Source organism: Tupaia chinensis, unplaced genomic scaffold (assembly GCF_000334495.1).
Source record: "Tupaia chinensis unplaced genomic scaffold, TupChi_1.0 Scaffold000573_1, whole genome shotgun sequence".
In the NCBI taxonomy this organism is placed as follows: Eukaryota; Metazoa; Chordata; class Mammalia; order Scandentia; family Tupaiidae; genus Tupaia; species Tupaia belangeri.
Window position 1 is genome coordinate 2788444 of NW_006160087.1, and position 14387 is coordinate 2802830.

At 57.8% G+C, this 14387-nt stretch overlaps 1 protein-coding gene across 1 annotated transcript in view; it reads right to left on the reverse strand.

The window, feature by feature from the left end:
* Positions 1-219: 219 nt before the first annotated feature.
* Positions 220-14387, reverse strand: part of TXLNA (taxilin alpha) — a 19176-nt gene continuing 5008 nt past the window's right edge. The window contains 8 exon segments of the mRNA XM_006158117.3: positions 220-3113; positions 4262-4357; positions 4550-4595; positions 4597-4631; positions 5193-5267; positions 5481-5600; positions 6977-7171; positions 10827-10997. Of these exon segments, the coding sequence (XP_006158179.1) occupies positions 2784-3113; positions 4262-4357; positions 4550-4595; positions 4597-4631; positions 5193-5267; positions 5481-5600; positions 6977-7171; positions 10827-10997 (1068 nt within the window). The 3' untranslated portion in view covers positions 220-2783.

The window sequence follows — 14387 nt, forward strand, 5'->3', positions numbered from 1 at the left end:
CGCTGAGGCAGGCAGGGCGCCTCCTCGCCCAGGGTACCACTGACCTGTGACCTCGCCCTAACTAGTCTGAGTCATTCCAGATGCACGCGTGTGCGAGTCCCAGAGCTGTGCCAGTGACGGCTGGCAGCGGGTGATGCTGAGGTGTGCCCACGGCCACCTCACAGCAGGCCCAGTGAAGAGGGACAGGACCTGCATCGAAGGACGCAGCAGAGGGGCCACTAAGGCAACAGACTCTTTATTTAATGTGGTTTAAAAGACCCCAGAAGCCAGCCCCTGGCTGCTGTGACAACCAAACGGAGACAAGAGCTGCAAGCCCAGCTTGGGAAGAGCCTGTGGGGTGACCAGGGCCGGGCCAGGCCGGGCCGTCCAGCAGGTGCAGGAGAGGGCAGCCCCGCCAAGGCAGGCACTGGCCGACCCCGGGGCTAGCACTCCGAGCTGCACGCCAGGCCAGCTCCACAGCGCCCGGGCGGGGCAGGCCGGCTGTCCTTACAGGAACGTTCTCACGTAGGTGCCCCAGCTCAGCCCACGGTTCAACACCTCATGGGAAACAAGTCAAAGTGCCGCCGACACCTCTCAGGGTGTGGGGTTTTGGGGAGCAAAGCCGTGGTCCCTGGAAGGCAGGCCAGCGGTCTTGGTCCTGAAACTGAGGTCACATGCACAGGCCTGCCTGCATGGCGGGTGGGTCACCTCCACTGCCCCCAGCCCGGGACCAGGCTGGCTTTGGAAAGCGGAGCAAGCAGCGCAGTGACTGGGAAATTTGGTCAATGGAGAGGAAGGGGACGGGTCCCCACCTACAGTTGGCTGGAGCTCCCCACCCGGATCCACATAATTCTCCCAGGGAAGCCCGGTGGGGGCTGTGAGCCCACCGCCACCGTGCCCACCACAGCAGGGCCTCACAGCCCAGACCGGCCATGGCTCGGTAAGAGGTAGCTGAAGTGGGGCAGGCGACTACATGGGCCATGGAGGCTTGCCCCTCTAGGAGAGGCAGCCAGCCAGCTTAGCCTCCTCCCTGTGTGCCCATGGCCAAGAACCCTCCGAAGGGCTGACACCTCTTGTCCCTCAGCCTGGCATAGAGGGTGTGGGAGTGGCCATTCCAAACCCAAGGATCTGCGAGGAAAGAACAAGGTCTCATGAAGAGCCCCACAGGACAGCAGCCAGGGTCGGCAGTGCTGCGGAGCAAAGGCGCCCGGGGAGGGCAGGGCAGGCCGATCATGGAGACCCGCCATTCAGGAGGCCTCTGCGGTCTCCATCGCTACGTGCTTTTCGGAATCTGACCTTCATGAGCCTATGCGTGGGGTGTGAGTGAAGGGCTGGCGAGGAGAGGTGAAGGGGCCTGCAGGATGGTGAACCAGTTTCAAAGAAACACAGCAAGAGGCAGGACTTCCTACCCACCGGGGCCCCTCTCCCACACTACATGGAAGCTGAGCTCAGGACAGATCTGGCTGCAGTGCCTAGGGCCCTGCAGAGCCCTGCTTCGGGATCCAAGACTCACTCCTGTCCCAAAACGCCATGCTGGACCAAGACGGGGCACTATGCTGGCACAGCTGCAACCACCAGTGGCTGGTCCCAGGGTGCATGCAGGATGCAGCATGGGGGGTCCTGGGGCCTTACCATGGCCATTGCGGCCACTGTGGGTTCCCGGGGCTTGGCTCCTGCTTCATCACTCACCTACAGACAGCGGCGGGGGGCTCCCAAGGAGGATTCCTATTCCTCGGGCCAACAGGGGCCAGGAAATGGAATTAGGACAAATCCCAAGGGACTGTACATTAAGGGGGTGGAGAGGGACGGGCTGGGGACAGAGTAGAAACAGACTCAGGGCCCAGAGCCCAACCAGGCCTGGGGCCCAGCAGCTGCTGTGCAGACACCGGGCCATGGAGTCCTGGTGGCCTCCCAGGAGTGGAGCCACGGGGAAGCGTGTGGCTGAGCCATCAGAGCCCTTCCTCTTACTGCAAGCCAACATCACCAAACCAGAAACCTCGGCACCAGTGTGGAAGAGGGCCAGCACGTGCCCCCGTTACAGCACGCCTCTTCCTCCCTCAGATCCTCAACACAAACACTGCCAAGTAAGAAAGAAAACAAAAACAAAAATGCCTGCGATCATTCAGGAAGAAGCCAGGGTGATTCCAGGTCAGTGTCTATGCAGGCTCGAGGCACCTGTGAATGCTAAGGCTCCTGGGAAGCACCGCTGGCCTGGGCCTGGCACTGCCAAAGGGCAGGGGGCCTGGGCCGCGGGCTCCTGACCAGTGCATCACCGCCACACTCTCCAGGTCCTGGTTCCTGTCCGGGCAGGGAAGCTTTCTGATTGCCAGCCCCAAGTGCCCTGCCGAGGCTCTATCTGGGGCCACCTTTTCTAGGTCAAAAGCAGCAGAGCCTTCAAGGGAGCCGGCGAGCCTTGGCTGCTCCCAGTGCCTGTGGCGACCGTGGGGCAGGTCTGGGTGGGGCCTGGGCCCCAGGCAGGCAGGGAGGACCCAGTGCCCTCCCTGCCTGCTTACTGTGCCAGAGCTACAGGTGATAGGTCTTCTTTGAGACTTCCACTCACAGAGAGGGCGCTGGCTTCAGCTGTACCTCCATGAGCCCACCGCACTCAGATACAAACATACGGGGCCTTGCACGCGTGTCCCACGTATGTAAGACTGACCCATGGAATCCAAAACAGCCAAGTGTCCGATGCCAGCTGAGTCACATGGCCTGCCTCGGCTGGACTGCTGAGCATGGGAGCCCGCGGAGGGTCAGGCCTGGCCGGGTTGCTGCCCCCTCCCCAGCATGCCCCAAACATGGGCTCCCTAAGCGCTGGCAGGGGTGGGTTCCTGGGGCCCTGCTTGGCCTGGTACTTCTGTGCTTGGTGTTCCTGGGCAGCAAGGAGCTTCTGTGGCCCTCGGAGGGCTACGGGCTGGAACCCTGCGCCCTCCAGCACCCTGCTCTTGGGAGGCAGTGGCAGCCTCTGGCCTCCGCTCAAGGCTATCAGTGACAGTGAGGGGGCTCTGGCTGCCAGCGCACAGGTCCTGCACCCTCTTGTTCAGGTCGTTGCGCTCCGTCTGCAGTGCTCGGCACAGCTTCTCCAGCCTCTGGATCTTCACCTGCAGGCCCTCCAGCTCTTTGTCCCGGAGCGTTTTCTAGGGAGAGAAAAGGGGCCTTCAGGGCCATCCCATCAACCTCGCCACCCACCACCACCCGTTGGTGGGAAGTGCTCACTTTAACTAGAGTGGGAGTAGACCGGAGCCAGAAGCCGGTCCCTTCTAGTAATGGCTGCGGTTTATGCCATGATGTGGCTGCCAGGGCAGCAGGGGGGCCCCGCATGGGGACCAGACCATGTGTCCCTCCAGTCATCCACTGGACGGCCTTGGCAAAGTACTTGGACTTGAGCTGATCTCATCTGTGAAACAGGACTGCTAACGACTCATCTCCAGAAGGTTCCACGAACCAGCTCATCTAAAATAAGCCACGGTCTGGTCTGCACCCCTGCTCTGTCAGGGCCAGTCCTGTCCTTTAAATCTGCACTAGGTAGACCAGCAGCTAGGCAGGGAGGCTGTGTGGTGGTGAAGGTGCTGGATTCCCACATGACTGATGACAGTTCGTGTCCTGGACCTGGTAGCTTGAAACGCATGCCAGGCCCGTGTGCATGTACACCCAAAATCCCAAGAGAATGAACTGTGGTATGGCCATCCCCCCTGGAGGGATGATTTCTCACTTTCTCTGTCATAGTCCATCTCTCTCCAGCAAACACACACATCCTATGGGCAAAGACCTTAAAACAAACAAACAAACAAACAAACCACCACCACCACCCCCAAAAATAAAAACGGCACTAAAGTGCATGTTCACTGGAGAGACAGAGCGGGAAAGTGAGAAAACACCCTCAGGAGAAGGCCACGCCGCAATCCCTTCTCCTGCATTCCCCACTCCAGATCTGAGGCATGCACTCACACGCCTTGTATGTTTTTCAAGCCGTGGGGTCTGGGACTTCAACAGCAGCCAGCCATATGGAATCCAGGACACCAACGCCCACGCCAATGGCTGGTGCCGTCCCTCTCTGCACTGCGAGCTGGAAGACCACAGGTTACCTGGGCTGCTCTGCACGCAAACCTCGCACATGCCTGGGACCGTCCTCGCCCTCACTCCTCTCTTCCGCCTGCTCCCTTCACTGCCCTTGGGCACGGATGGGCACACATGAAGCCCCAGCTCCACTGCCGGCTCATGGCCTCAAGGATAAGGAACAGCAGGAAAAGGCCGCCTTGCCCCCTGCGGACGGCACCGGGCCCACCTCCTCGGCCATCTCGAGCAGGGCCTTGTTGCTGCTCTCCCACCGGGACCGGTACATGGTCGTCTCCTTCTCCAGCTTCTTGATCTTCTTAGTCATCTGGTTGCGGGACAGACAGCAGTGATCACGACTGGGCTGCCATGCACTGCCTCCAACGTGCGAATGACCCCAAGGGGCAAGGTACCACCCCTTTAGGACAACCCCCTTCCTTGCTAGGGCAAGGGCTGTGATCCCCCATAGCCCGGGGGTGAAAAGCCTGGGTCCTGGCAGCAGCACTGGGTTTGTCATTACCTTTTCCATCTCCTGTTTGAACGTGGTGAATACCTCACTGCTTTTTCTGGAACTCCTCAAACTTCTCTGTGTACAGGGCGAGCTGGGTCAGAACGACACCCGTGTAAGACTGCGCTTCTCTGGAAGGCACCTCCCTCAGCACTCAGAGCCCTCCTTGGCCCGACAACCGACCATTCTAGAGAGACCCACTGTCCTCCGGATGAAACAGAACCTATGCAACGCAAAATGCTAAGCGCTGAAAGTAGGGTTTAGGGGGGCCAGCAGATGGGGTCATGGTTACGTTGCCGGACTGCCATGTAGTCGACCACAGTTCAAGTCCTGGACCTGGTGGCTTAAGACTCATGCTGGGCGTGTGGGGGCCCAGGATCCTGAGAGGAGAATGGAGAAGGGGCTGCGGCGTGGCCATCCCCCTAGGGGGTGATTTCTCGCTTTCTCTGGTGAGCGCACATGCCCCATAGCAAAAGTCTCTCTCTCCCAAAAAAAGTAGAATTAGAATCTGGGGAGACAATGCCTTTATCCCAACTCCCTGCTCACCACCACTCAGGTGCAAGGCTCTGTCAAGGGCACACAGCGGTTGGGGCAGGGTCCCCTTCCCACCCAGGATGAGGGCCCTGAGCCCAGCACTGGCCACACATGGTCTCACCTGCTGCTTCAGGTGGGTCTCCTGCTGCTTCATCAGCTCGCACATCCTCTGGGACTCCACAGCCTCCTTGAGGAGCTATTTCCAAGACAAGACCCCGGCCCTGTCAGAGGCCAGCGGGGCTGGGTCTGCCCTTGTTAGCCACACGCACCAGCCCGTGTGGGCCTCCCGCACTCAGAATGGCATCTGAGGAAGGCATGCCTGGTCGGACAGGCAGCAAACTCGAACATGAACTGAGTCAGAACCCATTGCCTCCTGCCCCCCACCCCTTGCCCGGGGCCTGGGCCTCACAAAATCCTTCTCCCGCTGGTGCCGCTCCTCTGCCTCTTTCAGCATCTCCTGAGCCTGCTGGAGCTTGGCATCCACCAGCTGCTGCTGCAGGTCCTTGTGTTTGAAGACTTTGTCGATCCGGGCCCCCCCGCCGGTCAGGAGCCCCCCCAAGGCCTCCCTGCAGAGATAGGCCCTCTGCCCAGGCCCCACGCCAGTCCAGCCAGGGTCCCGCGGGCTCAGAAGGCCCGCCTTGCACCTCCCAGCCTCACCTCCCAGTACTCAGACCTGGGACGCGCAGAGGTGGACGGGTGGAACCAGCTCTCAGGAAGCTGAGGCAGGACCACCCTCCCACTCTGATCCAGGACCGACCACCCCATGGGGCTGGGCCTGCATTTGCACAGCCGGACTTCCTTGCACATATCAACAAAAGGCAAACAGGCCTCTAGAAGACAACAGCCTTGCCCACTGCCAGAGGCCGGTCTTGCCCACAGGCCAGCCGACACGTGCCTCTTAGGGAGCACCGTCCCGGGTCCCCACTCCTGACCCAGGAGGTGCTAGAGCAGGGAGGGCATGGCGGCGAGGGGCTCAGAGGTGACTCCGGCGAAAACCAGACTAGACTCACGGCAGTAGGGGCAGTGCGAGTTTTAGTCCTGCATGGGGAAGGAAAGGCGCCTTCAAGACAGGTCGAGCTGGGACACGGCAGGCGCCAGCTGCCTGTGATCTGAGGCACCCAGGCCAAGGGGCAGGTTGGGAGGGCTGCGACTGAGCAGTGGCGCCCGGGAGTCCCATCCCCTACCCCCAGGGGTAGCACCCAGGCGGGGGAGGAGGAAGCCCCTTCCGGAGGAGCCCCTCTAGTGGCCCAGGAACCCTTCCTGCGTGACGTCTCAGTGAAGGACATGAGCAAACCGACGCGCCTCAAACAACGTGTCACACGGAGCCTTGCTCAGGGCAGTCCCCTCCAGGTCCTGCACACACACACGGGCCTGAGAGTCCAAGAAGGCAAGGTCTGCCCTTCACAGCGCCCCATCCGGGCCTCGGGCAGGGCCTCTGCGGCTGTGCCCCGTGGGGAGAGAAGTGACCGAGCACGGTGCAGCGACGGGCGTGCGGGCCCGATACCGGAGTGCTGTGTGGCAGCAGCGCGGCCAGTGGTGCGGCCCTGGAGCCCTAGCTGACCGCAGGCCCAGCCCCCTATCACTCCCACATTCCAAAAAGGTCTTCAAAGTGGAGCTGTGCTAAGCTGGCAGCCAAGCATGACCTGTGCTGCCCTGAGGCCACTGCGGTGTCTGCCCCAAGGCCCTGCTGGGCGTCAAGGAGCACAGGTGCGGGGAAGCACCTCCTTTCCAAACCTGGACAGCTGTCTCCTAAGCTACCGGGACCAGTTGTCTGAACAAGGCCCCGTGGCCCTGGGTTCTGTGGCTGGAGGTCTGTCTTCTACCCCCTCCCCCACCCCCGTCCCCTGCCTGTGAGACAATGCCTGTGAGACAATGGCCCACACCGGCATGCTCTGGCGGCCCTACCTCCTCCCGTAGCTCGTACTGCTCGATCAGCTTCTTGAGCCTCTCGGCCAGCTCCACGTTCTCCTGGCGCAGCTTGGAGTTCCGCTCGTTGTGCTGCTCCATCTGCAGCTGGATGTCGCTCAGCGTCACCTGGAAGTGCGAGGTCACCTCCTTGCGCTTCTCCTCCTCCTCCCGGGCCCGCTGCATGCCTTCTTCCTGGCAGAGAAGCCAGCCCAATGCCATCACCTGCTGTCCCCAGCCAGTCACCAACGGCCTGTCCGAGAGCCCACGGCTGCTTTCTGCCAACAGCCCTCCCTGAGTCCAAAGGGAAGCGTAGCAGACTCCGAGAAGTTGTGCCCAGGCGCTCCCAGCGGACCTCTGTGTGCCGGGCGACACCCGCACAGTCCTCTCCTAGCAAAACGAGGTGTACTCATGAGGGCCTTCGGGGCCACCTGCATCTCTAAAGCCTATGCTTTGAGCTTCAGGTTAAATACTCTCATTTTCACGAGCTTCTCATCCCTCTCGCTGCCCCAGGGACCGAGCTGTTGAACCCAGTCCCGCTGGGGCTGCCAGGACACACATGACTGTATGCACCGCCCTCACCCGAAGGCCACCTGGGAGGTCGGTTTACACGGACAACCCGCACACTACTGGGGCCAGCTGTCCCACGCCGGACTCATGCAGACAGGCTGCAGGCAGGTCGGGGAAGACAGGACGGTGTGTGATGGCGTGAACTGGGGACTGCCGCGAGTGCGTAATCAGGGTGCTGGTAACAGTGGGTCGACACACGGCACTGTTTAGAACAGAGAGGCTTACGTAAAGTTACAGGGGAAAGCAGGGCATCATGCGAGTGAAAGGAACAGGCTAGGAAACAGCACTTGGGTAAAAACTTCATTTAAGAAAGACGTAAGGCGAGGGACCAGCAGGTGGCGTAGTGGTTACACTGTTGGACTCCCATGTAGTCCATGCGGTTCGAGTCCTGATGATTTAAACTCATGCGGGCTTATGTGCATGCATGCTCGAGATCCCAAGAGGAGAATGGAGAAGGGACTGTGGTGTGAACACCCCGCAGGGGGGTGATTTCTCGCTTTCTGTCTCTCTGGTAAGTGCACGTGCCCTTTAACAAATCTCTCTCAGGAAAAAAATACAGACAGACTTGGGGCCAGCTGGAGGAATGGGGGTTAAGGTGGTCGGATCCCACGTGGCTGACCATGAGTTGAGTCCAGCGTGCGTGTGTCTGCCCGAAATCCCAAGAGGAGACAGGAGAAGGGATTGTGGCAAGGCCATCCTCCCTCAGGGTGATTCCTCACTTTCCCTCTGTCTCTCTGAGGTGAGTGTAAGCCCTACAGCAAAAGCAATAAATAAGGGAAAGAAAGACTTTAGTACGGAGACAGAAGTTAGAAGGCAATCCGCCACCTTTAACGCATTCACAGTAAGTTCTGTTCTATGGACTTCAGTTGTCCTAGGGCGTCACAGTGACCGCACTCGCCACCTTTAACCCGTTCACAGTAAGTTCTGTTCTATGGACTTCAGTTGTCCTAGGGCGTCACAGTGACCGCACTCGTCTCCCTGTGCACTTGCTGCAGAGAGGGAGGGCAAGAGCGAGCAAGCGAGAAAACACCCTCTGGGAGATGACCACATCACAGTCCCATCTCCTCTCGGGATTGTGGGCACGCGCACGTGCCTGGTCTCGCCTTCGAGCCACTGGCTCTGGGACCCAAGTTATGTCAGCCACGGGGGACGCAGCACCTAACCACCATGCCACTTGCTAACCCCGTCTTTTTATTTGAAGATGAACCTTTCTTTTTTGGAGAGTTTTTTACTCCAGGGAGTGTGCGCTCGTCAGAAAGACAGAGAGAGACAGAAAGCGAGAAATCGCCCCCACCCTAGGAGGGATCACCACACGCCTGCACACGTGCCCAGAGTGAGTTTATGCCACCAGGTCTGGGACTCAAACTGCAGTCCACTATGTGGGAGTCCAGTGACGTAACCATTACGCCATCTGCTGGTCCCTAAAGACAAACATTTGCTAAGTAAAATTGAGAAAAACAATGTGCAAAATACCTCATGTTCACAGGGTCAAATTTTCTAAGTACATAAACTTGGGGTGTGCATCCAAAACCAGCTGGAGGCCAGGGCAGCAACCACCTCCTGCTAGGAGACGCAGGACAGGGGAAGGACCCAGGCTCCTGGATGACCCAGCTCTGGGCGAGAGCTCACCAGAGCACCAACGGTCACAGCAAGGCCAGGGCGTGCAGGGCGCTCAGCACCTCGGCCTTTATCTGTCTACTGCAAGCGCTCACCAGATGCCACACCGAGTACTGGCATGGGGCACCACCGAGGGACTCTTGTGCTGCCAGAGACAGAGAGGGAGAGACAAGGAAAAGGGGGAAAGCATTTCCCAACGGGGCACTGTCACACTGCAACTCCCTCTCCACCTCTCCATCCTGTCAGGGTTTATGTAAGCATGCACGAAGAGCCCGTTTCAAGTCAACAGCGCCTTGGGACCAGTTAGCATAATGGCTATGTCACTGGACTCCCATGTAGTTGACTATGGTTCAAGTCCCAGACCCAGTGGCTTAAACTCATGCTGGGTGCATGTGCATGCGTGCCCAAGATCCCAAGAGGAGAATGGAGAAGGGATTGCGGCGTGGCCACACCCCCTGGGGGGGTGATTTCTCGATTTCTGTCTGTCTGTCTCTCTTTCTGGAGAGTGCACGTGCCCTATAGCAAAAACCTCTTAAAAAAAAAAAAAAGAAGAAAAGGGATTAACAGTAAGCATAATGGCTATGTTGCTGGACTCTCTCATAGTCAACCGTGGTTCGAGTCTTAGACCTGGTGGCTTAAACTCATGCCGGGCGCGTGTGCATGTGTGCCCAAGATCCTGAGAGGAGAATGGAGGAGAAGGGATTGCAGCGTGGCCATCCCCCCTGGGGGGGTGATTTCTCGCTTTCTGTCTCTGTCTGTCCAGCAAGTGCATGTGCCCTATAGCAAAAAGAAAAAAAAAGAAGGGAAAAAAAAAAAAAGTCACCAGGGCCAGGATTTGAACCACATCAACTGCCATGTGGGATCCAGCTCCCTTAACCATACGTCACAGAGCTGGCCTGAGGAAATGTTTTTACAGTACAAGCTTCAGTGCCCACCCTTTTTTTTGGCTGTATGGCTCATGTGCTTGAAAGAGCGACAGAAAGCAAGAAACTATCCCCCAGGGGGATGGCCACGCCACAATCCCTTCTCCATTCTCCTCTCGAGATTTTGGGCACACACGTACCTGGCTTGAGTTTCAAGCTGCAGGGTCCAACATTCAAACCACACTCAACTATGTGGGAATCCAGCGATGCAACCATCACACAATCTGTTGGTCCCATACTTTTTTTTTTTTAAGGTTTTTGCATAGGGTGTGTGAGAGCTCGCCAGAGAAACAGTGAGAGGGAAAGTGAGAACTCACCCCCGCCCCCCACCCCCGCCCAATAGGTGGCCATGCTGCACTCCTCCTCCACCCCCCTCCTGGAAGTTAGGGCAGGCATGTATACATGCCTGCTGTGATTTTCAAGACACCAGGTCCAGGATTCGAACCGCACACAGCTATGTGCAAGTACAGCATCTTACCACCATGCTATTTGCTGCCCTCACTTCTTACGAGAAGCACCCTTGATGGGGCCTCAGCACCCTGCCACAGCTCTCCAGCCACTCAGGGGCTCAGGTGCCTGGACGTAGTCCTGACCGTTCCAGGCCAACCCGGGGATCTGAACCTGTGGTCAGGTGCGTGGTGCTCAGCACTGCAGTTCAGAACATGAGGAACTCTGCCACCTAGGCTGGGTCCTGACCTACCTCTGCAGGGGGTGCCGACTGCTGCTGCCGAGGAGCCTACCTTGAGGGAGCGGTTGTGGCGCTGTAGCTCTCGGCACAGGCTCTCGAGCTTGCTGCGGGCCAGGACGGCCTTGCTGTGCTCGCCCCGCAGGTGGTCCTTCTCCTGCGCCAGCTGGCTCTGCTTCTTCTGCAGGAGCTTCATCTGCTTCTGCGCGTTCCGGTGCTCCTCCAGCTGGGGACAGCAGCCAGGTGAGTGTCCCGAGCGCGTCTCCTGGGGCCCACCCAGCGGGCGGCTGCAGCCCGAAGTGCTCGAGCTCTACGTGCTCCACTGCTCACAGTGAGGCCGGGGACAGTGCCAGGACTTCTGTCCAGCCCTGACTACACACCAAGCCCTCAAGGCAGGTCAGACCCTGTAGTACCCCAACTCTGGCCACCCCCCGGAACGGCCCCTCATTGCCAGGGGACAGGCACTGGTTCCAGTCCCAACACTAACTCGGCCATGCCAGCACCACCAACCCTGAATCTCTGGCCTCAGCCTGTAACCTCTCCCAAACTCCTTTGCTCCCGCTCCGCTCCCATGACTCCGTCCCGCCCCATCCGGCAGATAAGTTAACACGACTAGGTGGCCACAGGGCTGTAGTGCCAGCGTCCTGTCATGTTGGGTCCACTCCTGAAGTGTCCCTGTGCATGCCAGGCGTGATCCATGATGGCAAGCACACATGCCCTCTGGCAAATTAAAAATAAAATTAAGTAATTTAGTTTATCTTTTAAATTATTACTTATGGGGCCTGCAGGTGGCATGGTGGTTAAGGGTGCTAGACTCTCACATGGCCAACTGCAGTTCAAGTCCTGGACCTGGTGGCTTTCTTTCTCTCTCTCTTTCACTCTGTCCCTCTCTGGTCAAATTAAAATAAACAAAAATAATTTTAAAAAATATTTATGCATTAAATTTATTGTTGTTATTTTTCCACTGACCAGACACAAAGGGAAAGTAAGAAAGCACACCACCAGGTCCAGGACTCGAACTGTAACCAGCCGTGGGAGAGGTCCAGTGCCCTTACCTACCCCACCACCTGTCAGCTCAAATGAAGTAGCGAGCTGTCTTACCTGCCCTCTCTTAGGTCAACATCGGCCGTGCGGTACTTTCCCAGCACATCTAAACTTGGACTAGCCACACACCAGTTAGCCAGAGGGTACTGCTCTGGACAGAGCGGTCAGGACGGCTGGGGCTTGGACCTACGTCTATGTTCATCGGTAACCCAGGCCATCCACACCCCACCAACCTTTGCAGCTCATGCCCACTAGAATGGCGGACTATGGACTGATCTCCAACCCACAGGCCCAGCCGTTCCGGCTCCGCAACCCTCTCTGGAATCGCTGGTCCTCTGACCTGGCTTAGAGTCCTTGTAATCTGCTAGAGGGCACAAGTGCTCACCAGAGAGCAAGGGAACCGAAGAAAGCACCTCACAACAGGGAACCCCATGTCTTCACCCTCTGGGGACTTCGGGGATGCGCGCACATGTGCCTGGTGTGTTTCAAGCTACTGAAGCTGGGAGTCCAATGCACCGTTGCCGTGTGGGATCTGGCTCCCTAAACTACGCCACGGAGACAGCCCCTGCTGGGATTTCTTTCTTCGTTTTTTTTAGGTTTTTGCCATGGGGCACATGTGCTTGCAGGAGACAGAGACAGTGAGAAGTCACCCCTTTGGGCAGGCACACACATGCGCCTGTCGTGTCCCTCAAGCTGCAGGGTCTGAGTAGACCATGTGGGAATCCAGTGCCTTGGCCATCCCGTCACCTGTTGACCTGTGGTTTAGAGGTCTAACAAACTCAATCTCTTGGCAAAATCTCAGTGCCGGTCCGGCTCTTATCAGTACTGAGCAATCCTACTTGAAACGCCTCGCTTTAAATTCACAAGCACGTTTCAGGAAGACCCTCATCCGCCCAGCAATCCTACTGAACTTGTTGTGCTGCCTGTCACCCTCCTCTTCGAGTCTCCCCTGCCCCAGCTACGTCCCTGGGAACACAGAAGAAAGGAGGGGCAGAGGCACAAGCCTCACAGCCACCTGCCCTGTCCTCTCGTCACTCAGGCTTCGCCACTCTCACCAGGCAGCACCTTCCCTTGTGACTGGGCCTCAGCCCCCTCGCCTACGCAGAGCAGCACTCCAGCTACTCGCATCCTCCTCTGTCCCAGCCATCTTCCTGGCAGAATCCTACAAGAGGAGCTACCTTCTTATTCCTTTCTTTTCCACGATGGAGTGTGTGCATGCATGAGACAGAGACACGCGCACACACAGCAGCACGCTCCACAGGGCCTGGTCAGGCTGCCATCTCCTTCCTCCAGCCCACCAGGTTCCTGGGCACACGCACATGCACCTGGCATGCTTCCTGGCCCACCAGGCTGGGGACTCAAACTGAGGGGCTCGTGGCTCCCAGTCCCAGACTCCAGTGTGGCTGCCGGCAGTGCCAGAGACTGAGCAGTCATCTTCTTCGTATCTTTTATTTAATTAGGCAGGCATGATGGTCCCTATGTCACAGATGAGAAAAGTCCCGAATAGAACACCAGTTAATAAATGTGAACAGAATGAAAATTCAAAACTAGGGCCAGCAGGCAGTCCAGCTGAGGTGCTGGCCTCTCATGGCCAACTAAGATTCAAGTCCTGGACCTGGTGGCTTCCTCTCTCTGGAAAGCACACGTGCCCTGTAGCAAATTAAAGAAATCATCATCACAGGGGACGGCAGGTGGAACGGGCCCTGGACCCCCCACGGCTGACCACAGTCGGAGCCCTGGGCCTGCTGCTTGCTGCTCGCTTTCTCACGGTCCCTCTTTCTTATGCTCTCATGCTGTCCCTTTCTGGCCAAATCAAAATAAATAAATAAATAGAAGTTAAAAAAATTATTAAAAAAACAATAAATAGAATTAAAACAGTAATTCTTCACCCCAAAATAACTAGACAATGACCCTGAACAGAGGAATCTGTTAGATCAGGTTTTAACGAGGAACTTGACATGTGAGGGATCCGGCTGGCTCCCTTGAACGCGCTGAACACTAAATGCGGGAGGACCACACTCAGTTTCCAAGAGGAACCTGGGCTGTCTCCGTGGTGCTGCGTGAAAGGAGCAGCATCCCACGTGCGACTGCGGCTTCACCCCTAGGCTGGTCAGCCTGAAACATGCTGGGCATGGGTGAGACTGCCCCGGAGGAGACGGGCTGGAAGACAGGGAGACCGCAGCAGGGCATCGGCCCTCTCCCTCCGCCCACTCCCACAGACAGACACGCTCTATCAAACCTGAAGGCCCGGCTGGTTTGAGTGGGAAGGTGTTGCGGTGGTCAGGATTCTGCCTCTGTTCCTAGCTGGCTGAGAGATGGTGCAGGGAGGGTCTCAAAGTGACCTTGTCAAACATACCCATGTGTCTCTCGGTAAGCAAAACAAAAGCTGAACCTGGACTGGGTCAACCTTCTACAGCTAACTTCGACTTCACTTACAGGAAGTAAGTGGGAAGGAATAAGTTAAATGCCATCACAGAGAGGATGGAGCTCGAAGTGGAGCAGGGTACAGGACAACTACCCTGGTTTCTGCAATAAACGATGTCCCCGCCAGTGGGGAAAAAGGGAAGAAGGG